The 23348-nt window shown below is 44.4% G+C and overlaps 1 protein-coding gene across 1 annotated transcript; it reads left to right on the top strand.

The window, feature by feature from the left end:
* Positions 1 to 2269: 2269 nt before the first annotated feature.
* On the top strand, positions 2270 to 21752 carry cdcp2 (CUB domain containing protein 2). The gene is made up of 6 exons (XM_068037524.1): positions 2270 to 2357; positions 3566 to 3913; positions 4967 to 5308; positions 16543 to 16896; positions 18135 to 18313; positions 19677 to 21752. The coding sequence occupies exons 1-6, from the start codon at positions 2339 to 2341 to the stop codon at positions 19995 to 19997; spliced, it is 1563 nt and encodes a 520-aa protein (XP_067893625.1). The 5' UTR covers positions 2270 to 2338; the 3' UTR covers positions 19998 to 21752.
* The last annotated feature ends 1596 nt before the right edge of the window (positions 21753 to 23348 follow it).

Here is a 23348-nt window from a genome sequence, read left to right as displayed (position 1 = left end):
GCTCCTCCACCACTTTCGGGCATCTCCAGCTGGATAATGTTCGGCTAAGGCACTGTACTTATTAGTGACATCATTCCTTGTTGGCAAATTTCTAAGTACAAATGAGGCATTCTGGGAGGCCAGCTGAATTTGGAATGAATGCAAATGAATCGGTCCATTCATCTTGGAATTATCAATTTTCCTCTTCTTTGCATCCATTTCCATAGCAGCCGCAAAACAAGGGCCAGAGTAAGTTTGCTCCTTCAATAATTTATCTGCCTGTCCTCATGTGCTCAGCAAAACAACATCAAGATTATCGAGAGCACTTCTGTTACAAATGACCAATCAGCACCCTACTTGTCCAGCCACCCAATTGCGGAGCGCTAACCCATTAATACCAGGTTCATCAACCTGGTTCCAAATACAGTGACCAATCAGAATGCACCATTTAGGATGAGTTTTTTGAACAGACCAACCAGGGCCAGAGTGAGTGCAACATTTTATTGATTAATGTACCAGCCTGCGTGTGACCCACATGATTGGACAGCGGGCGATAGTGAAGGGCGCCACTTCTCCTGGTGAAGCATTCAACAGACATGAATTTTTGCATAGATGATTTTTTAATGTCTCTGCATTGGGAGCACATTGGGGGAACAATTCTCTGAAAACTCATTGCAGTTAATGTTTGAAAGATGCATTCGTTCGGGAGTTGCACATCGGATCCCAGAGGTGCAGGTTGATGACCCTTGCCTTAATAGGAGAAAATTAAATTGAATTTTACAAAGATTTACAAAAATTGCTATTCAAAATAAGCAACAAAAAAAAAACTTGAATTAAAAGGGAGGGTAGTACCAAGGGTGGTGGAGAGAAGGGTGGTGGTGGTGAAGCAGTGGGGGAACTCGTAGACCTGAAGTCCATGGGTTTCTAATTACAGTCTTTAAAGCGAGCAACCTCAGAGCTTTTAAAATCCCTCTTAGGCTTTTTTGCTGTTTTGTACTTAACAATTTTTAACTGGTTCAGTGTCTGTTAAATGGATCCATTTTTAATGTTAAATTGTAAAGATTTCCATAAAATAATTAATGAAGATGGGATCATTCCTAAATTTACGAGAGAATATTTATGACTTCAGTAAATTAAATATTTGCATCATTGTTCCAAACATTGTACATCCAGTTGTATAGTACAGTGTGGAGGGTGGGGACATTGGATCCAGCTCATTAATATTTACTGAAAGGAGCCAGAGATGGATCAAGTTACTAATTCAGACTGCTAGTGAATTATTAATGCCAGTATTAATTCTACAACCATTGTGTGTTACTTCATATGTTGCTGTAAAGAATTATATAATTTTGCCTTTCCTGTCTGCGTTTTTAGTTTTCTTAATACGTTCAGCAATGCAAAATAGTGTAGGACAGGTTGCCGTGGGAGTGTTGTTATTGTGGATTGTCTGCAGAGTCGCAGCCAGACCAGGTAAAGTGTTTTTAACTGTTGCCTATATATTGCTTGGGTTTAAATGGATAATATCTCTCTCTCTTGTTCTCCCTCTTCTTCCTTTGTTTTTAGGAAATTACTTTTCAATCTTGATAAGAAAAAAGTGTGAACAATGTTAAGCTTATTTCCATTGAACTCGGGGTCAATAGAAACAAAAGTACAAATTTCAGTGAATAATGACTATGCAGGTTATGATGTCAGCTCACTGTGTCAAAGCAGAGTTTGTTCTCGGGCTGAAACTGTGGTTAGGATTTAAAACCTGTAATTTTAGTAAAAATGAATATCTGATGCTGAAGATCACCCCTGCAGTCTGTCCATTTTTCTTCTCTGCCTCCACAACCCACCCCGCCATCCTCCCCCCCCCCCCCCCCACACCCCAACCAATTTTCTGTACTCCATTCTTAATGGCACTGACTGTGTGATGGACGAATTCCGTACCTCACCGATGAGAACATTCTTCACCTGTGAGTCATATTGTTGGGCCATTCGATTATGAAGGTCATCACAGCCAAACTAAATTCTGTTCACACTTTATGTCCACAGATGGTTATTGGGTCACTTGATAGTGATGAGGAGTGCAAATCCTGATTGATTTGCTGCATTTCAAGGGCACTGAATCCAATTTAGCAGATGATCTAGGCTGAAACTTAAGTACTGAGGAAATACAGCACTGTCAGAGGTGCCGTCTTTCTGATGAGATATTAAAACTACACTCCATCTACCCTCTCAGGTGAACATAAAAGATCTGATTGCACTATTGGAAGAAGAAAAGGGGAGTTCTCTCTGGTTTCCTGGTCAATATTTATCTCTCAACCAACATAACTTAAAAAGGATCGTCATAGACTTCAAGAGGACATAGGCTGGTGGAATGGGCGAACACATGGCAGGTGAAATTTAATGTAGAGAAGTGTGAAGTGATACATTTTGGGAGGAAGAAAAAGTAGAAACAATATAAACAAAAGGATACAATTCTAAAGGGGGTGCAGGAGCAGAGGGACCTGGGGGTATGTATATGTGCACAAATTGTTGAAGGTGGCAGGGCAGCTCGAGAAAATGGTGAATATGGCATTCAGGATCCTGGGCTTTATAAATAGAGGCATAGAGTACAAAAACAAGGAAGTTATGGTGAACCTTTATAAAACACGGGTACGGTCTCAACTGGAGTGTTGTGTTCAATTATGGGCACCACACTTTAGGAAGGATAGGAACACATTGGGGAGAGTGCAGAAAAAATTTACAAGAATGGTTCCAGGGATGAGAGACTTCAGTTACATGGATAGACTGGCGAAGCTGGGGCTGTTCTCTTCAGAGAAGAGAAGGTTGAGAGGACATTTGATAGAGGTGTTCAAAATCAGAGTGAATAAGGAGAGATAGTTCCATTGACAGAAGGGTTGGGAACCAGAGGACACCAACTTAAGGTGATTAGCGAAAGAACCAGAGGCAACATGAGGAAAAACCTTTTACACAGCAAGTGGTTAGGATCTGGAATGCACTGCCTGAGAGTGTGGTGGAGGCAGATTCAATTGTGGCTTTCAAAGGGAATTGGATAATTGTCTCAAGAGAAAAGATTTGCAGGGCTATGGGGAAAAGGAAAGGGAGTGGGTCAAGCTGAGTAGCTCTCACAGAGAGTCAGTATGAACAGAACGGGCCGACTGGCCTCATTCCGTGCTGTAACTGTTCTAAGATTATCTGCTCATTAATCCCATTGCTGTTTATGGGACCTCGCTGTGCTCAAATTGCCTGATAAGTTTCCTTACATTAAAACCTGACACTATACTTTAAAGTAATTAATTGACTGTGAAGCACTTTGAAATATCCAGAAGTCATGAAAGATGCTTTATGAATGCAATTCTGTCTTTCTTTCAATTGTTAAAAGCCAATAGTCTCCTAGTTGATATCAGCTGACTTAGCATAGACAAGGAATAGAACCTGCAACTTTCCCAAATGGCTCCGTACCACACTGGGTGATACATTGCCCATTGATCTGTTGAGTAAGCTTCTGGCCATATTCTTTGTAAAATTATTAACATGTTTTGTAAGTATTGAAGCAAATGATGTGCAGAAGAGTTATATTTTTTGATTTTTTTTCCATTAGGGGTTAAATGTGGTGGTATTTTGTCTGCAACGAATGGAAATTTCTCCAGCCCTAACTTCCCAGGATATTATCCGTATGACACTGAATGTACATGGCTCATTGTTGTTACAGAGGGCTCCTCCATTTTGCTCACCTTCCAGTACTTTGATCTTGAATTTCACACTTACTGTGAATATGATTACATCAAAATCTACAATGGAGTGTCTGAGGATGAGGGAAATCTCCTAGGCAAATTTTGTGGGAAAGACCTTCCTCCTCACTTCACCTCTTCCTGGCATGTGATGTCAATCATTTTCCGCTCAGATAAGCACGTGGTCAGTCATGGATTCTCTGCTACATACAGCAAAGGTTAGATCAATTTGTAACCTTATTTACATTGAGTAAGTTGGAAACTCCTGGTTAGATACTCTCACCAAAGCATGGAGGATTCTATTTCTGTAGTCTTAACAGTTCCCGAAGTTGGAAAGAGTACGAGAAAAAAAAGTCTATAGAAAGATGGACCACAAAATAATAACAACATAGTGTGATCAATACGTTTTGTTCAAACAGTTGGTTACTACAATATCCTGCCTCAGATTATCTCCTGCTGAAATCCTCATCCATGCCTTTGTTACCTCTAGACTCGTCTATTCCAATGCTCTCCTATACCTTCTGTGAACTTGAGCTCATCCAAAACTCTGATGCCTATATTCTAACTCATACCAAGTTCTCTTCACCTATCACTCCTGTGCTCACTAATCTACATTGGCTCCCAGTCCGGCAACACCTTGATTTTAAAATTCTTATCCTTGTTTTCAAATCCCTCCATGGCCTCACCCTTCCCTAGCTCTGTAATGTCCTCCAGTCCCACAACGCTCCAAAATCTCTGCACTCCTCCAGTTGTAGCCTCTTGAGTATCCCCGATTTTAATTACTACTCCATTTAGTGGCTGTGCTTTCAGTTGCCTAGGCCAAAAGCTCTGCAATTCCCTCTCTCAACATCCTCTCTACCATGCTCTTCTCCTTTAAGACACTTCTTAAACCTATCTCTTTGACCAAGCTTTTGGTCACCTCTCCTAATATCTCCTTACATGCCATCAAAAATGACTGTAACGTGTAAGTGTGGTGTGAGGTTTTCAAGTATTTAATAAGTAAAAACCTCTCTTTGTCATCTGAGGTATCAACTTCTTACAAAGTACTATTTGATTAATGGGGATTCCTTTTAGTTTAGTTGTTATAATAAAAATCTTAAAACATGAAATCTTGTCGTGTAATTCTTTAAATTGGTCTGGGGGTTCATATCTCATATTTTAACATTAACAGTCTCACTGAGGTCATAACAGCCACATTGAAGTTTTAAATTATGCTATTTATTTTACAGATGTCCACATTGAAGTTTTAAATCATGCTATTTATTTTACAGATGTGTGCGGGGGCGTGTTAACAGGTCTGTCTGGGGTGCTGTCTAGTCCTGAGTACCCAGATAATTACCCTAATAATGCGGAATGTCGCTGGTTTATTCGTGTCTCCAATCGCTCAGTGGTCAATCTGATTTTCTATGACTTTCACCTGGAAAACAATGAAGATTGTAGCTTTGACTACGTGGCCTTGTTTGACGGATCCAGCATGAACGGAAGACACTGGGGTCACTATTGTGGTGGGACAAAGCCTCCAGATATCATCTCCAGCACCAGTGAACTCGTTGTTGTCTTTAAATCAGACTTCAATATTGGTGCAAAGGGCTTCAAAGCATTTTATTTTTCAGGTAAGATATGCAGTCAGATTTGAAGAAAAGATAATATTCTTTGAAGAAAAGCAAAATACTGCAGATAACAAAGGTAAAGGTGTTGATACGACAAGGTCGCAGAGAATAACTGACCAGAAGGTCATGGAGCAAAGGCAAATGGTATGTTAATGGTGTGTTGAAAGACAAAGTGTTAGTGCAGAGAGGGTGTTAATGGACAGAAAAATGAACAGCTGTGGCCCAAAGCACAACATGAAAAAAAAGTGGGCAGGCACATGGTAAGGAAAATGAATGATGAAACAAACTAAAATTTAAAAAAAATCAAAAGAAAAAACAAAAAAACATGAGAATAAAAAAGGGGGCCCGTCATACTCTGAAATTATTGAACTCAGTGTTCAGTCCGGCAGGCTGCAGTGTGTCTAATCGGTAAATGAGATGCTGTTCCTTGAGCTTGCGTTGATGTTCACTGGAACACTGCAGCAAGCCCAGGACACACATGTGGGCATGAGAACGGGGGGTGTGAAAATGGCAAGCAACCGGAAGCTCGGGGTCATGCTTTCGGACTGAGCGGCGGTGTTCCACAGAGCGGTCATCCAATTTGCGTTTGGTCTCCCCAATGTAGAGGAGACCACATTGTGAGCAGCGAATACAGTATACTAAATTGAAAGAAGTCCAAGTAAATCGCTGCTTCCCCTGAAAGAAGTGTTTGGGGCCTTGGATAGTGAGGAGAGAGGAGGTAAAAGTGCAGATATTATACCTCCTGTGATTGCACTGGAAGGTGCTGTGGGAAAGGGATGAGGTGTTGGGGGTAATGGAGGAGTGGACCAGGGTGCCATGGAGGGAATGATCCCTTTGGAATGCTGACAGGGGGAGGGGAGGGGAAGATGCATTTGGTAGTGGCATCACGCTGGGCGTGGCGGAAATGGCAGAGGATGTTCCTTTGGATGTGGAGGTTGGTGGGGTGGAAAGTGAGGACAAGGGGAACCCTGTCGTCGTTCTGGGAGGAAGGGTGAGGGTAGAGGTGTGGGAAATGGGGCGGACACGGTTGAGGGCCCTGTCAACCACAGTGGGGGGATTCCTCGGTTGAGGGAAAAGGAAGACATGTCAGAAACGCTATTGTGGAAGGTAGCATCATCAGAGCAAATGCGTTGGAGACGGAGAAACTGGGAGAATGGAATGCAGTCCTTACAGGAAGCAGGGTGTGAAGAAGTGTAATCGAAGTAGCTGTGGGAGTCGGTGGGCTTATAATGAATATTAGTAGACACCTTATCCCCCGAGATGGAGACAGAGAAGTCGAGGAAGGGAAGGGTTGTAGATGGACTATGTAAAGGTGAGAGAAGGGTGGAAATTGGAAGCAAAGTTGATGACGTTTTCCAGTTCGGGGCGGGGGCAGGAAACGGTACCGATACACTCATCAATGTACCGGAAAAGATTAGGGGGAGGAGGCCTGATTAGGACTGGAACAAGGAATGTTCGACATATCCCACAAAAAGACAGGCATAACTAGGACCCATGCGGGTACCCATAGTAACCCCTTTTACTTGAAGGAATTGAGTGGAGTTGAAGAAGTTGTTCAATGTGAGAATAAGTTCAGCCAAGCGGAGGAGGGTGGTGGTGGATGGGGACTGGTTGTGCATCTCTGACCTCCATGACCTTCTGATCAGTTATTCTCTGTGACCCTGTCCTATCAACACCTTTACTTTTGTTATTTCTTGGCCCACCCCTGCTTTATTTGCTTAAAACCTGTTACATTTCTAACCTTTGCCAGTTCTGATGAAGGGTCACTGACCTGAAATGTTAACTCTGCTTCTCTCTCCACAGATGCTGCCAGACCTGCTGAGTATTTCCAGCATTTCTTGGATAATATTCTTTGAAATTGTTTTGAAAAGACTACTTTGATGTGTCTCCAGACCCACAGCAATGTTGTTGATTCTTACATGCCCTCTCAAATGGCCGAGCAAGCCACTCAGTTGTATCTAACCGCTACGAAGTCAATAAAATAGAATGAAACCGGATGGACCATCTGGCATCGACCTAGGCACCGGAAACAACAATGGCAAAGGCAAACCCAGCCATGTCGGCCCTGCAAAATCCTCCTTACTAACATCTGGGGGCTTGTGTCAGAGTTGGGAGAGCAGTCCCACAGACTAGTCAAGCAACAGCCTGACATAGTCATACTCACAGAATCGTACCTTACAGACAATGTCATCACCAACCCCGGGTATGTCTTGGCCCACCAGCAGGACAGACCCAGCAGAGGTGACGGCACAGTGGTATACAGTCGGGAGCGAGTTGCCCTGGGAGTCCTCAACATCGACTCTGGACCCCATGAAGTCTCATGGCATCAGGTCAAACATGGGCAAGGAAACCTCCTGCTGATTACTACCTACCACCCTCCCTCAGCTGATGAGTCAGTACACCTCCATGTTGATCACCAGTTGGAGGAAGCACTGAGGGTGGCAAGGGCGCAGAACGTACTCTGGGTGGGGGGCTTCAATGTCCATCACCAAGAGTGGCTTGATAGCACCACTACTGACCGAGCTGGCCGAGTCCTAAAGGACATAGCTGCTAGACTAGGTATGCGGCAGGTGGTGAGGGAAGCAACAAGAGGGAAAAACATACTTGACCTTGTCCTCCCCAGTCTGCCTGCTGCAGATGCTTCTGTCCATGACAGTATTGGTAGGAGTGACCACCACACAGTCCTTGTGGAGACGAAGTCCAGCACTACCACCGTGCTAAATGGGATAGATTTCGAACAGATCTAGCAATGCAAAACTGGGCATCCATGAGGCCATCAGCATCAACAGAATTGTATTCATCCACAATCTGTAACCTCATGGCCCGGCATATCCCGCACTCTACCGTTACCATCAAGTCAGGAGACCAACCCTGGTTCAATGAAGAGTGCAGGAAGGCATGCCAGGAGCAGCACCAGGCATACCTCAAAATGAGGTATCAACCTGGTGACGCTACAACACAGGACTACTTGCGTGCCAAACTGCGTAAGCAGCATACGATAGACAGAGCTAAGCGATCCCATAACCAACAGATCAGATTTAAGCTTTGCAGTCCTGCCGCATCCAGCCGTGAATGATAGTGGACAATTAAACAACTAACTGGAAGAGGTGGCTCCACAAATTTCCCCACTCTCAATGATGGGGGAGCCCAGCACATTAGTGCGCAGGATAAGGCTGAAGCATTTGCAGCAACCTTCAGCCAGCAGGGCCGAGTTGATGATCCATCTCGGCCTCCTCCTGAAGTCCCCAGCATCACAGATGCCAGACTTCAGCCAATTCGATTCACTTCGCGTGCCTTCAAGAAATGACTGAAGACACTGGATACTGCAAAGGCTATGGGCCCTGACAATATTCCGGCAATAGTACTGAAGATCTGTGCCACGCACCTAGCCAAGCTGTTCCAGTACAGCTGCAACACTGACATCAACCCAGCAATGTGGAAAGTTGCCCAGGCATGCGCTGTACACAAAAAGCAGGACAAGTCCAACCCAGCCAATTACCGCCCCATCAGTCTACTCTCCATCATCAGTAAAGTGATGGAAGGTGTCATCGACAGTGCTCTCAAGTGGCACTTGCTTAGCAATAACCTGCTCAGTGATGCTCAGTTTGGGTTCCGCCAGGGCCACTCAGCTCCTGATCTTATTACAGCCTTGGTTCGCACATGGCCAAAAGAGCTGAAGCGGTGAGGTGAGAGTGACTGCCCTTGGCATCAGTTTAGTTTAGTTTAGTTTAGAGATACAGCACTGAAACAGGCCCTTCGGCCCACCGAGTCTGTGCCGACCATCAACCACCCATTTATACTAATCCTACACTAATCCCATATCCCTACCACATCCAAGGCAGCATTTGACCAAGTATGGCATCAAGCAGCCCTAGCAAAACTGAAGTCAATAGGAATCGGGAGAAAACTCTCCGCTGGTTGGAATCATACCTAGCGCAGAGGAAGATGGTTGTAGTTGTTGGAGGTCAATCATCTTGGCTCCAGGACATCACAGCAGGGGTTCCTCAGGGTAGTATCCTAGGTGCAATCATCTTCAGCTGCTTCATCAATGTTCTTCCTTCAATCATAAGGTCGGAAGCGGAGATGTTCGCTGATGATTGCACAATGTTCAGCATCATTCACAACTCCTCAAATACTGAAGCAGTCCGTGTAGAAATGCAGCAAGACTTGGACAATATGTAGGCTTGGGCTGATAAGTGGCAAGTAACATTTGCGCCACACAAGTGCCAGGCAATGACTATCTCCAACAAGAGAGAATCTAACCATCTCCCCTTGACATTCAATGGCATTACAATTGCTGAATTCCCCCACTATCAATATCCTCAAGGTTACCATTGAGCAAAAACTGAACTGGATTAGCCATGTAAATACCGTGACTACAAGAGCAGGTCAAAGGCTAGGAATCCTGCGGCGAGTAACTCACCTCCTGACTCCCTAAAGCCCGTCCACCATCTGCAAGGCACAAGTCAGGACTGTGACGGAATACTTTCCACTTGCCTGGATGGGTGCAGCTCCAGCAACGCTCAAGAAGCTCGACACAATCCAGAACAAAGCAGCCCACTTGATTGGCGCCCCACCCACAAACATTCACTCCCTCCACCATTGACGCACAGTGGCAGCAGTGTGTACCATCTACAAGATGCACTGCAGCAACGCATCAAGGCTCCTTAGACAGCACCTTCCAAACCCGCGACCTCTACCAACTAGAAGGACAAGGGCAGCAAATGCATGGGAACACCACCACCTGCAAGTTCCCCTCCAAGTCACACACCATCCTGACCTGGAACTATATCGCCGTTCCTTCACTGTTGCTGGGTCAAAATCCTGGAACTCCCTTCCTAACAGCACTGTGGGTGTACCTACCTCACATGGACTGCAGCGGTTCAAGAAGGCAGCTCACCACCACCTTCTCGAGGGCAATTTGGGATGGGCAATAAATGGTGGCCTAGCCAGTGATACCCACATCACATGAATGAATCACAAAAACGAGTTCTTCTTTAAAGGTCATACCCACCATTAGCTGTGAGGACTTTTTGTTTGTTCAACTTTCTTTCCTCTCCCCTCAAACTCCACAGGTGTTAACCATCCTTTGTTCTCACCCGAGTGGCCATTCTTATTGTGTGCTCTAGACAATTTGGCATTTACATAACCTCTTGCATATAGTAAAATGTCCCAAGAACGAGTATTCGTTCGCTGTATGACCACTGGAGCATTGCAGCCAAGTTTGATTCTGTCCTCACCTGACATGCTTTTTCCATGAAGAATCACTGGTTTAAAATCAGGAATGGGATTTTTTTCCCCACCCGTAGCCTGAAGACACTAAGGCTAATTTTAGCTACCTCAGTTGAAATCCACAAACACAGTCGAAGCCAGGTCTGCTAAATCTGTATAGTTGAATAACCCACTATACAGTACACTTGCAACAGGGGAGTTATAAAAATGTCTTTGAGGAGTAGGTAGAATAATAGAAAACCTTCGGATACTACAGTAAACACTCACCAGTTAGGTGAGCGGAGCTGATTTATTTTCAGACTGAGTCGCTGCTGTCACTGTTCCTTCTATTTAAGTTTTCTCCCAGTGAGTATGAAAACTCTTTGCTGACAACAAGGTGAAACAGATGTTTCCTATGGTCTGTAGAGGAAGTCTTCAAGTATAATATTTCAGGGAAGTAATTTAGAAACAACAAATTAGGATGGGGTGAGGGGTGCAGGGTACCTGACATGGTGGATTAAATATTGTGCTTTCTCCTCTGATGCCAAGTTTAGAAACTCGTGGTGTAGGAAGTCCCCAACCCAGGTTTCATCCCCAGGCTGTTGTTTGCTTTGCACGGGCTGGAAAGAGAAAAATTTCAGACCGATGAGAGGAAAGGCCTTTCTCTCTGTTGGGTGTAATGGTCCTATAAGAAATGAGCTTAGGTGTTTCAACTAAGTTGCTCTTTGATGTGGAGGCACAGTACAATACCCATAATTAGTCACTAATAGACATTAATTTGACAACCATCTGGGGCAGCCAAAATTGTTGTTTATTTCCATTATTCAGAGATACTATGGCCTCGATTTTTTTTTCTGGGGTCATGCTTAGGACAGATGGGGGTGCAGGTGGGAGAGAAACCCCTTTGGGATCTCAGCAAGGGGCTTGGACCATTTTAACTCCTGGGCCTTATTTAAATATTGCAAGATAGTCTCCCTCCCAAAATCATCAGCACTGATGTCAGGGCCAGAGGGCAGGACCAGGAAATTGGGTCGAGAGCTTTCGGATGCCGGGGACCAAAAGGAACAATCCTCAGCATAAAATTAGCGCAGGCAAGGGCTTTGGCAACCTGACAGTGTGCAGAGAGAGAGGCAAGGTCAGAGCTGGGCAACTCAAATGGACTCCTGACTGTCTTCTTTTCATAAAACTGCTTGCAAAGAAAGTTGCTTCTTCTTTCTTGCTGAACATTTTTGTTCCCCTCAAGATTTCTCAACTCTCTACTATGTTCATACCTCTCCAAGACTTGAATAGTGTTTCTATATCTAAGGAGATTGTTCTGTCAACTCTTTCACACTACTAAAAAGGATACAAGAAAAATCTCATCTGTTTGGCAATCCTTCTCCAGCCACTCTTCCACTCTGTTACAAATTTTCTTGTGACTCTCCATTTTACTGATGTTGCTATGGGCTTTGCTTTACCAAACCTTTCTCTCTAGTTCCCACAAAGCATCAAGAACACTGACCTACACTGCCTTCTGCTACAACGCATTTTCACTGCATTGACTTACTGCACCATTTTCTACTCTTCATTTCCAAAACTATGGAAATAATTACTAGTCTTCCTTTCCTCTTACAATCTCAAGGTTTGAGGGTCCACTCCTCTTTTCTTACTTGGTGTTGTCCTCAAAGACTTGCTGCCTCATCTATATTTCTCAATTGAACAAACAATCTTATTCAGCGAGGCCACAAGAATGACTGCTGTGAGAAATGTAAATGTCACATGGTTCTGTAGGGTATGTTGTTCTGTGATTCCATTAGTTCCTCAGGGTTACAACGGTCTCCCACTGTAACTCTGGCAAAAAAGAGACTGGCAGAACCCCAAGGAAATAAGTTGTCCCATGTCACCAGCATTTCCAGGAGTTTCCTAGTTACTTAGTTTCTGTCCATTACAAATCAAATGATGACACAGGGTGAAGCTCAAGGTTGGAGTCTCTGTGCCAGGAGGCTCAGCAGCTTAGGCCCATTTGAGAATCAACGTATGTCAAGTAAGATGAGCCATACCAGCCTGCACAAGAGTACATGTGGGCTTCACTAGTGGGGTGCAGATCAGGCAAACAGTCTGGACCTCCAAAGATCCCTACCTGTAAGTTTTAACATAAATTTCAGGATTGCTTTCTTGCTCAGGAGGCTGAGGGGACCATGGCCACGTTTGGGGTGGTGGCAGGGTGGGCAGTGGGTGAATAATGGAATCTCTGGCCTTGTGAGTCAGTTGGTGCCAGAGGCTTATGCTTGTGCTTGCTTGCCCCATGCTAATTGGGTTGCCCTCTCACTGACCCTGCTAACTCTGTCAGGATCTGCATGCGAGGACACCAGGAATCTGAGGGGGGAGTGGTGGCGAGGGGGGCAATCCTGGTGAAATCTGAGGAATTTTGGGACCATTGTTGGGACAGTATAGAAGATAACAAACTCTGCACCTAACTGTGGTATGTTAGCCGTGGGACTACTTAATATTGACATTGGGAGCTCTAATTGGGAAAGTGTTCCATTTCCCACCTTCAACATTCCCTTGTCTCAATGGGCACAAAAGCTTACCAGCCAACATAATGAACCTGTCACGGGCCAATTCCTTCACATCCAGGATCCTCAAAGGATCACTGTCAATTCTAAGTAGAAATCATTTTTTAAAAATTCATTCATGGGATGTGGGCGTCACTGGCTATGCCAGCATTTATTGCCCATCCCAAATTGCCCTTGAGAAGGTGGTGGTGAGCTGCCTTCTTGAACTGCTGCAGTTCATGTGGGGTAGGTACACCCACAGTGCTGTTAGGAAGGGAGTTCCAGGATTTTGACCCAGTGACAGTGAAGGAAAGGCGATATAGTTCCAGGTCAGGATGGTGTGTGACTTGGACGGGAACTTGCAGGTGGTGATGCATCTGCTGCTCTTGTCCTTTGAGGTGGTAGAGGTCGCGGGTTTGGAAGGTGCTGTCCAAGGAGCCTTGATGCGTTGCTGCAGTGCATCTTGTAGATGGTAGATACTGCCACTGTGCATTGGTGGAGGGAATGAATGTTTGTGGATGGGGTGCCAATCAAGCGGGTTGCTTTGTCCTGGATGGTGTCGAGCTTCTTGAGCGTTGGTTGGAGCTGCACCCATCCAGGCAAGTGCAGAGTATTCCATCACACTCCTGACTTGTATCTTGTAGATGGTGGACAGGCTTTGTGGAATCAGGAGGTGAGTTACTCGCTGCAGGATTCCTAGCCTCTGACCTGCTCTTGTAGCCACGGTATTTATATGGCTACTCCAGTTCAGTTTTTGGTCAATGGTAGCCCCCAGGATATTGATATTGGGGTTTCAGTGATTGTAATGCCATTGAATGTCAAGGGGAGATGGTTAGATTCTTTCTTGTTGGAGATAGTCATTGCCTGGCACTTGAGTGGCGCAAATGTTACTTGCCACTTATCAGCCCAAGCCTGGATATTGTCCAGACCTTGCTGCATTTCTACACGGACTGCTTCAGTATTTGAGGAGTCGCGAATGGTGTTGAACATTGTGCAATCATCAGTAAACATCCCCACTTCTGACCTTATGATTGAAAGAAGGTCATTGATGGAGCAGCTGAAGATGATTGCACCTAGGACACTTGGCCCTGAGGAACTCCTGCAGTGATGTCCTGGAGCTCAGATGATTGACCTCCAACAACCACAGCCATCTTCCTTTGCGCTAGGTATGACTCCAACGAGCAGAGAATTTTCCCCCTGATTCCCATTGACTCCAGTTTTGCTAGCGCTCCTTGATGCCATACTTGGTCAAATGCTGCTTTGATGTCGAAGGCAGTCACTCTCACCTCACCTCTTGAGTTCAGCTCTTTTGTCCATGTTTGAACCAAGGCTGTAATGAGGTCAGGAGCTGAGTGGCCCTGGCGGAACCCAAACTGAGCATCACTGAGCAGGTTATTGCTAAGCAAGTGCTGCTTGATGGCATTGTTGATGACACCTTCCATCACTTTACTGATGATTGAGAGTAGACTGATGGGGTGGTAATTGGCCGGGTTTGTCTTGTCCATCTTTTTGTATACAGGACATACCTGGGCAATTTTCCACATTGCCGGGTAGATGCCAGTGTTGTAGCTGTACTGGAACAGCTTGGCTAGGGGTGCGGCAAGTTCTGGAGCACAGGTCTTCAGTACTATTGCCGGAATATTGTCAGGACCTTTGCAGTATCCAGTGCCTTCAGTCGTTTCTTGATATCACGTGGAGTGAATCGAATTGGCTGAAGACTGGCATCTGTAATGCTGGGGACTTCAGGAGGGGGCCAAGTTGGATCATCAACTCGGCACTTCTGGCTGAAGATTGTTGCAAATGCCTTATCGTTCGCACTGATGTGCTGGGCTCCCCCATCATTGAGGATGGGCGTATTTGTGGAGCCACCTCCTCCAGTTAGTTGTTTAATTGTCCACCACCGTTCACGACTGGATGTGGCAGGACTGCAGAGGCTAGATCTGATCCGTTGGTTATGGGATTGCTTAGCTCTGTCTATTGCATGCTGCTTATGCACTTTGGCACGCAAGTAGTCCTGGGTTGTAGCTTCACTAGGTTGATACCTCATTTTGAGGTATGCCTGGTGCTGCTCCTGGTATTCCCTCCTGCACTCTTCATTGAACCAGGGTTGGTCTCTTGGCTTCATGGTAATGGTAGAGTGGGGGATATGCCGGGCCATGAGGTTACAGATTGTGGTTGAGTACAATTCTGCTGCTGCTGATGGCCCACAGCGCCTCATGGATGCCCAGTTTTGCATTGCTAGACCTGTTCAAAATCTATCCCATTTTGCACGGTGATAGTGCCACACAACACGATGGACGGTATCCTCAATGTGAAGACGGGACTTTGTCTCCACAAGGACTGTGCGGTGATCACTGCTACCAATACTGTCATGGACAGAAGCATCTGCGGCAGGCAGATTGGTGAGGACAAGGTCAAGTATGTTTTTCCCTCGTGTTGGTTCCCCTACGACCTGCCGCAGACCCAGTCTAGCAGCCGTGTCCTTTAGTACTCGGCCAGCTCGGTCATTAGTGGTGCTACCGAGCCACTCTTGGTGATGGACATTGAAGTTCCCCACCCAAAGTACATTTTGCGCCCTTGCCACCCTCAGTGCTTCCTCCAAGTGTTGTTCAACATGGAGGACTACTGACTCATCAGCTGAGGGAGGGCGGTAGGTGGTAATCAGTAGGAGGTTACCTTGCCCATGTTTGACCTGATGCCATGAGACTTCATGGGGTCCGAAGTCGATGTTGAGGACTCCGAGGGCAACTCCCTCCTTACTGTAGACCACTGTCCCGCCACCTCAGTGGGTCTGTCCTGCCGGTGGGACAGGACATACCCAGCGATAATGATTGCAGTGTCTGGGACATTGTCTGTAACTTACAATTCCGTGAGTATGACTATGTCAGGCTGTTGCTTGACTAGTCTGTGGGACAGCTCTCCCAACTTTGGCACAAGCCCCCAGATGTTAGTAAGGAGGATTTTGCAGGGTCGACAGGTTTGCCGTTGTCATTTCCGGTGCCTAGTTCGATGCCAGGTGGTCTGTCCGGTTTCATTCCTTTTTATCGTCTTCGTTGTGGTTAGGTACAACTGAGTGGCTTGCTGGACCATTTCAGAGGGCATGTAAGCGTTAACCATATTGCTCTGGGTCTGGAGTCACATGTAGGCCAGACTAGGTAAGGACAGCAGATTTCCTTCCCTAAAGGATATTAGTGAACCAGATGGGTTTTTACAACAATTGACAATGGTTTCATGGCCATCATTAGACTAGCTTTTAATTCCAGATTTATTAATTAAATTCAAATTCCACCTTCTGCTGTGGTGGGATTCAAACCCATGTCTTCAGATCAATACCCTGGGTTTCTGGGTTACTAGTCCAGTGATAATATCACTACGCCACCGCCTACCCTATTTTGTGGCTTTTGTTTACTGCCCAACTTTATAATTGATCATTTATTTGTAAATAATATTTTTAAGGGTTAATATTTATATTTTGTGTCTCATCTCCTACAGGTGAATGTCAGCAAGTATTCACAGCCATTAAAGGGAATTTCTCCAGCCCTCGATACCCAAATATTTACCCCAATAATATCAACTGTCATTGGACAGTCCAGCAGCCTCAGGGTTACAAAGTCAAAGTTCACTTTACTGATTTTGAGCTGGAGGACAGGGACAGCCTGAGTGACGCCTGCGACTACGACTTTCTGGCAATCTTTGATGGAGACAGTGAGACTGACACGTTGTTGGGAAAATGGTGTGGCCAGAACTCACCCCCTTCAGTGCTGTCCAATGGGAACAGACTTTTATTTGTGTTGTCTGCTGACAGGAATACAGCTTCTCGTGGCTTCCATGTATCATACACCAGTGGTAAGTGGAGAGGTCACCATGGAGAGGTATCATTAACTGTGGAATCTGGGTGGGAACATATCTAATGATATACCTGATGGGCAAAGAAAGCATCATGGTGGGAATGACAGCTTCAGTTAAGGATCCATAACTCTGCTGATGGTGCAGCTCAGTGGTAGCATTCCCAGCTCTGAGTTAGAAGGTTGTGGGTTCAAGTCCCACTCCAGAGACTTGAGTACATGTGAAAGCCCATAATGTAATGGCTGCACTGTCTGGTGCTCCAATCTAACCATCATCATCAGCATTGATAACTTGGAGTTAATCCTTTGTAGTCTAAACTTGACCTTATAAATTACCCCAGAATTCCTCTAGATCAAATAGTGAAATCTTATAAACAGTAAAAATATAACAATACAATAGCAGATAGACAGGCAACAAGACCTTGTGGAAACTGTGGAAAAATGTGCACAGAGACTAACAATCCCAGATTCTGTTGGTTTCAAGATTCTTGTAACCCCTTCTCACTATTTGTGATATCTATAGGTATCTTTCATATTGTATTCTATTGATTGATTTTCTAAGGGTAGGATGTTAAATAAGTTTTTTTTAAATCAGTATTTCATTTATCCTCTGATTTTCTTCCTAACCATGCTGTGATAAGGTTCCAAAAGCACAGACAACCCTCCATTACTTCACCTAAGTAGCTGCTCTTTATGTGTGAACCTATGGAGTTGTTTGGGCAAGCTATTCAACTATGAGGGCCATTATAGCCAAGCATGGTCCTGTCCTTTCATTTACAGGTATGCCCACAAGTGTACATTTTCAACAGAGATAACTAGATGATGGTTAAGAGAGGGAGCACTGGATGATTATTTCCCTCCCTCACCGAGAGTGGGAGGGCGCACCTTGATGCCAATTGTAGCGCACCTACTGCTGCCCCAGCTGAAAGAAACTATCGTAAAACAGATCAGGGATTGAACCAGGAACCTTCCTGGTCTGTATAGCTCATTACTACATTGTTTACCAACTGAATCTACTGGCCCAGTGGCGCACAAGGCAGGGCATTTAACATGTGAACCACGGACCTAGTACCACATTGGGAAGTGTATTTACCAACTGAATCAGGGAGCTCAGTACTGCACTGGGCAGTGTATTTACCAACTGAGTCATCAGACCCTCCAAAGTTCAGTGTTCTGTGTAACCGATGCAGACAGAGCTACTGAGTATTAACTGAGTTTTGCTTCTTTTATTTGTTTCAGTTGTTCCCATGAACATCAGCTGCAGTAGAACAGACTTCCAGATTCAGATTGCTATGCAGACTGTTCCTTCACTCAGTTCAAGCAACATTTATCTAGGAAGACAAGGCTGTATGGCTCAGGTATTTGGCTCAACATACAAGATAATCTCCCGGTTTGATGCCTGTGGAACAAAGACCCAGGTAATTGACTGTCAAAGGTGTCCTTTCAGTTTAATAATCTAATCAAGCAACAAGACTAATAAGATCACAAAAATGTCTGTATCATGAAAATCAAAATTATGAGCAGATAAGTGCCGGTCGTACTGCCTGTAGTATGACTGCAGCACTTATCCTTCTCCATACTGTTAAGTAAAGCATTTGTTTTGTTTCAGAAATCTATACATTGGCCGTGGGCTAGAAGCAGAGAGTGAAAGAGAGGGAGGGAAGGAGGTGAGAGGGAGGGAGCAGATTTAGCCTGGAAAATATCAGAAAGTAGCAAGTAACCAGATTTTAAAAATCAGATGATGAATTGACTTAGCATGCAATCATTTCAAGTCTGAGGCTGATGCCTATAGGATGAAAGTCTTCTCTGCTGGTTGGGCGAGTCTCTCATAAAATGAGTTTGAAGAAGTTCAGCCGGGTTTAAAGTGGGCATTGGTTCACGTGCAAACCACCCAGAATTTAAGGTAAATTGAAAATTTGTTTCATGTGGAGTACGTTGTCTGCGAAATGAACAGCCTCAAAGGATGAATATCCTTTTCCATTCCTTGGCTTCTTACATTCTTACGAAGGAGAAAGTGGCACTGCCCCTTTTTAAGCTCTGTGGGTAAATCTTTCGAGCAGGGAAGAAGTCTCGTTGCTGGGACCGAAAGCGGGTGTCAAGCCCATGGCGGGACCCTGGGGCGGCATTTTACCAGCGGTGGCCAATTAACAGGCCACCATTAGGACTGCCATCCAATTGAGGATGATTGCCTGCCTCCCAGAGCTGCCAGCCCAATCAGTGGGCCGACAGCCTTGGCAGTGCCATCTTTAGAGGTGGCCACTGCTGAGGCTGAAAGATAAAGGAGGTGCCCTCGAAGACAAGGTAAGTTTTTTTTCAGCAAGCCGTGGCCAGGCAGGCAGGCCCTGGTGATCGGGGTGAGGAGAGGGGGGAACACCTTCCAACTGGTGACGCTGTAGCCACGGGGGATGCCATTGCTGCCGGAGGCCCCTCTGTGGGTCACGGAGCAGCCATTTGGGGATCCCCCCCACACCCGGCCTGGGAACCTGCTTGGAGGATGCCAGTGTTTATCAGGTTGTCTCCCTGCGCAGTTGCGACCCCTCCTGATGCTGGTAAAATGCTGGTGGGGCGGGAGATGGCCCTTAATTACCGTTGAGGTTCCCGCCACTGGTAAAATGCCATGATGGCGGGAAGGCATCAGGCTTCCGTTGCAATTTTACCAGCCCTCCCACCTCCCAGCCCATCTCCAAAGAGCTGGTAAAATCCAGCACTGTGTCTTTCAGAGTTAATCCGTATGCAACAAGCAATTGGAAACAGGTCACTGTTTTGTTTTTGACTTTGCAGAGAAGAAGGAATATCACCATCTTTGTGAATATTTTGTACATAAACTTTTCTGATGGAACACGGGATGACACCCAGGAATACGAGGTGCAGTGTGACCTCAAGAGAAAAGCAGCCTTGTACAACGTAATTACAGACACAGAACTGTACCAGCTCCAGCAACAGGCTGTGAGTCTGGTGGATTCAAACCCTGAGGAGTCGAAGGTAGTGGATGGATCAGAGGTTTCCAGAATGCAAGATACCAGCGATATTGTTTTCATCGGCATTTGTGTTTTGGCTGGAATTCTCATGTTGATTGCTATCATAGGGCTGGTCCTGCTATAAAGATGTGAGATAATTGCATGTTTATACTTGTAATGGTGTGTTACTCAGTCTAGTGGAATATCTTTAAGAGCAACCATTTTGAAAAGCAAGTTTTAATCTCTTTTAACAGGAAACTCACAGAGAAGTTGTAGATCCCGGTTTTTGTGAAATTCTTCTGTCTTGTTCATTTTCCTAAAATTCATAGAATCATAGGATAGTACAGCACTGAAGGAGACCATTTTGGCCATCGAGTCTGTGCCAGCTCTTTCAAAGAATAATCCAGTTAGTCCCATTCTCCAGCTCTTTCCCCAAATCCCCACAATTTTTTCTCCTTGAAGTATTTATCCAATTCCCTTTTGAAAGCTACTGTTTCCACCACCTTATCAGGCAGTGCCGTTCCAAATCCTAACTACTCATTTTGTAAAAAAAGTTTTTCCTCATGTTTGCCCCTGGTTGTTTTGCCAATCACCTTAAATCTGTGCCATCTGGTTATTGACACTTCAGCCATCGGAAACAGTTTCTCTTTAGTTCCTCTTTAGAAACCCTTCATGATTTTAAATAGCTCTATCAAAATGTCTCTTAGCCTTCTCAGCTCTAGGGAGAACAATTCAACAATTCCAGCTTATTTCATATTGAATTAGGTCCTTTTCATCCACAAATGGTAGAAGTGAGATTTTACTGCTTAAAAATTTGCTTGCCCGATGGCTGAGTATATGCTCAGTACCAGTGTGATACTGAACTATAGAAAGCAGGAAGGTCTCAGGATTCATTCTTGCTGTGCGCTTAGTTAACTGATCTCATCTAGGACAGCAGACAAGATGCTGTAATTGGCCTCCCACCATAACAGGGAGTGAAAATTCACCCAGGTTTTCTACTCCTTGTCACTACTGAGTGAACCCTTGCTGGGAACTGCATGCAAGTGGATGTCAGGTTAGGGCAGAACCAAGCTTGGCTGTGATGTTCTGCATGGTTACAAAGCTTGTTGGCAATCACTGTCAAGGCTTACAAATGAAGAATGGCTATTTAGATCAGCCATGAGGGGGCTGCAATTGGTTCTGGAATCATATTTCAGCATACGCCTCTGCAGGCGAAGAAGGAAGGGAAGAAACACTGGATGCAGCCCCTCTTAAACAAACCTGTCAATGACAAACATATAGCATAAGAGAAACTGCAGCGATGTTACTTGTGGGGGGTGTATTTTTTGAACAGCACTGTCCCCATACAAACACTTAAAGGATAATTTTTCAATCCCATGTTCCCAGTGAGACTAACACACTCAATGAGACTCATTAGCCAGATTTAGAACTATAACACTGGGAGTACAAGAGCACAGAATTATTCATTTCAGGCATTAAATAGGTTAATAGTATTTACTTAATATCTGCATTGCAAAAGCACCCGGAGAGATTTAGTGCAGGTTCAGTAATTATTTGTATATGGATAGCGCTGGCTCGACAATATACCCCCTCTAAACCATGGGAGACTGCAGCAAATTCATTATGCTGGTACCCTTCACCTTGTATGTCTGTTTCACTGAGGGAAAGTTAGCCAACAGTCTTTTGTACTAGATCTTGTTACTGGCATTCACGAACTTGAAAGCATCCTGTTGCATCTCATGGCAGATGGTTATAATCTCAGCTATGGGTGGGTAGATGGAAATATTGTATCTGACATTGGGGCCACAGTCTCGCTGGCCTTCACAGCACTAGATGTTTTGTTTTTATATGGTATAGTCTGAATGAAAGTTTCTCAGTTTGTCTCTGTGTTATATTAAAAAGGAGAAAAATTTATAACTTCTAACTGGTGATTCTCATATGTAGTGTCTCTGCAATAGTTTTGATTCTTCTTGTATATATAAACGTGTCTTTACTTGCTTCAGTATGATTCACTGGAAGAACATTGGGTGGCTTTTGTGAAATTTGTGAATGTATTCAATGCAAAAACACTGACGCTATCTGTCTCCTCTAGGATAGGTAACCTCAATGAAACATCCAGCCATTCTATAGCCAAGGGGCAAGGATACAAAGGGGAAGTAACCTCAATTCAGCTAACAAATAGACTCTTAAAATGCTTTTATGAAAATGCAAGGAGTATTAGAAATAAATTGATGGAATTACAGTCTTATACATCATTAGAAAATTTATATATCAGGTATTTCAGAAATGTGGCTAAATGTAGATGCAGGAAAACAACTGACAAGAAAGTAGACATAAGTATCACGCACAATCAGGTAACAAAAGTAACTATTAGAGCAGCTAAGAGATTAATGGGAAAGAAAATCGTTGATAATTACAGGAGTAATGGCAAAGGCTTTTTAGTGAATTTGCAGTCAGTGGACCATTAAGGATTTCTTAGGATCACTGACACACTTCAGGACAGATTGAAGTGGAATCTCGGCATGACAAAGGTGTTCAATGATTACTTTGCATCAGCCTAGACTCCTCTGGATGATGCCCAAAGACTAGATATGGATTGCACTGTAAACTGGAAAATTGGGAATATTACAACAAAAGAGGCAGATGCCTCAAATAAAATAAGGCACCTTAAAGTAGAGCACGATGTGAGTCCTGATGACATTCACCTGAGTTGGAACAGGTGATTTGCAAGCCCCTTGCCCTTATCTTTAACACCTTGTTGGAGTCTGGGATTGTGCCCTTTGGATTGGAAAGATGCTCGTGTGATGCCGATTTTTATAAAGGGTGATAAGTCACATCCAAGGAACTCCAGGTTCATAAACTTGACATGGATTAGGAATTGGTTGCATTCCCATAGGCAGAAGGTTGTGGTTAATTGTTATGGATTTGCTTGGAGACTGGTTACTAGTGGTGTCCCACAGGGATTGGTTTTAGGGAAATTGCATTTTACTATTTTTATGAATGCCCTGCATGTAGATGATGGTATATGCAAGTTTGCAGATGATACAATTTGTGTGGATGTCAGGACTGTGCAGTAGAACAAATTTAAATGTGTTAGGTGATTGGACTAAACTTTGGCAAATGTCCTTTAACTTGGATAAGTGTATGTATTGCACGTGGGCAGGATAAATACTAAGTGTACTTACACACTACATGATAACTAATTAAAATCAATTGACAAGTTCTTATTCATAACTCTCTAAAAGATTCATGGCCAATGCTGAAAAGCTGTAGCTAAAACAAATAGGATATTACATTGCCTAAATAGAACTATTCAAAATAAAACCAACAGTTTTATCCTGGTTAGACTGCATTTGGAATACTGCATCCAGTTTTGGTCCCCTCTTGGTGGGAAAAGTCCAAAGAAGGCCATTCGAATTATCGTGATGCTCCAGGCATTGGGGTTGTGTGGGGCTCGATGTACCAGCCTGTCAATTTTATGTGTTCACATTTGTCT

The sequence above is a fragment of the Heterodontus francisci genome, chromosome 8 (genome assembly GCF_036365525.1).
Source record: "Heterodontus francisci isolate sHetFra1 chromosome 8, sHetFra1.hap1, whole genome shotgun sequence".
NCBI lineage: Eukaryota > Metazoa > Chordata > Chondrichthyes > Heterodontiformes > Heterodontidae > Heterodontus > Heterodontus francisci.
Note: the sequence above shows the minus strand (reverse complement) of the source record. Positions and strands in the feature narration are given on the sequence as shown.

Bases quoted from the DNA above. Each gene is read 5' to 3' on its own strand.
- cdcp2 (XM_068037524.1), top strand. The intron at 3,914-4,966 runs GTTAGATCAATT...TTTATTTTACAG, and splicing joins CTCTGCTACATACAGCAAAG to ATGTGTGCGGGGGCGTGTTA. The intron at 5,309-16,542 runs GTAAGATATGCA...CATCTCCTACAG, and splicing joins CAAAGCATTTTATTTTTCAG to GTGAATGTCAGCAAGTATTC.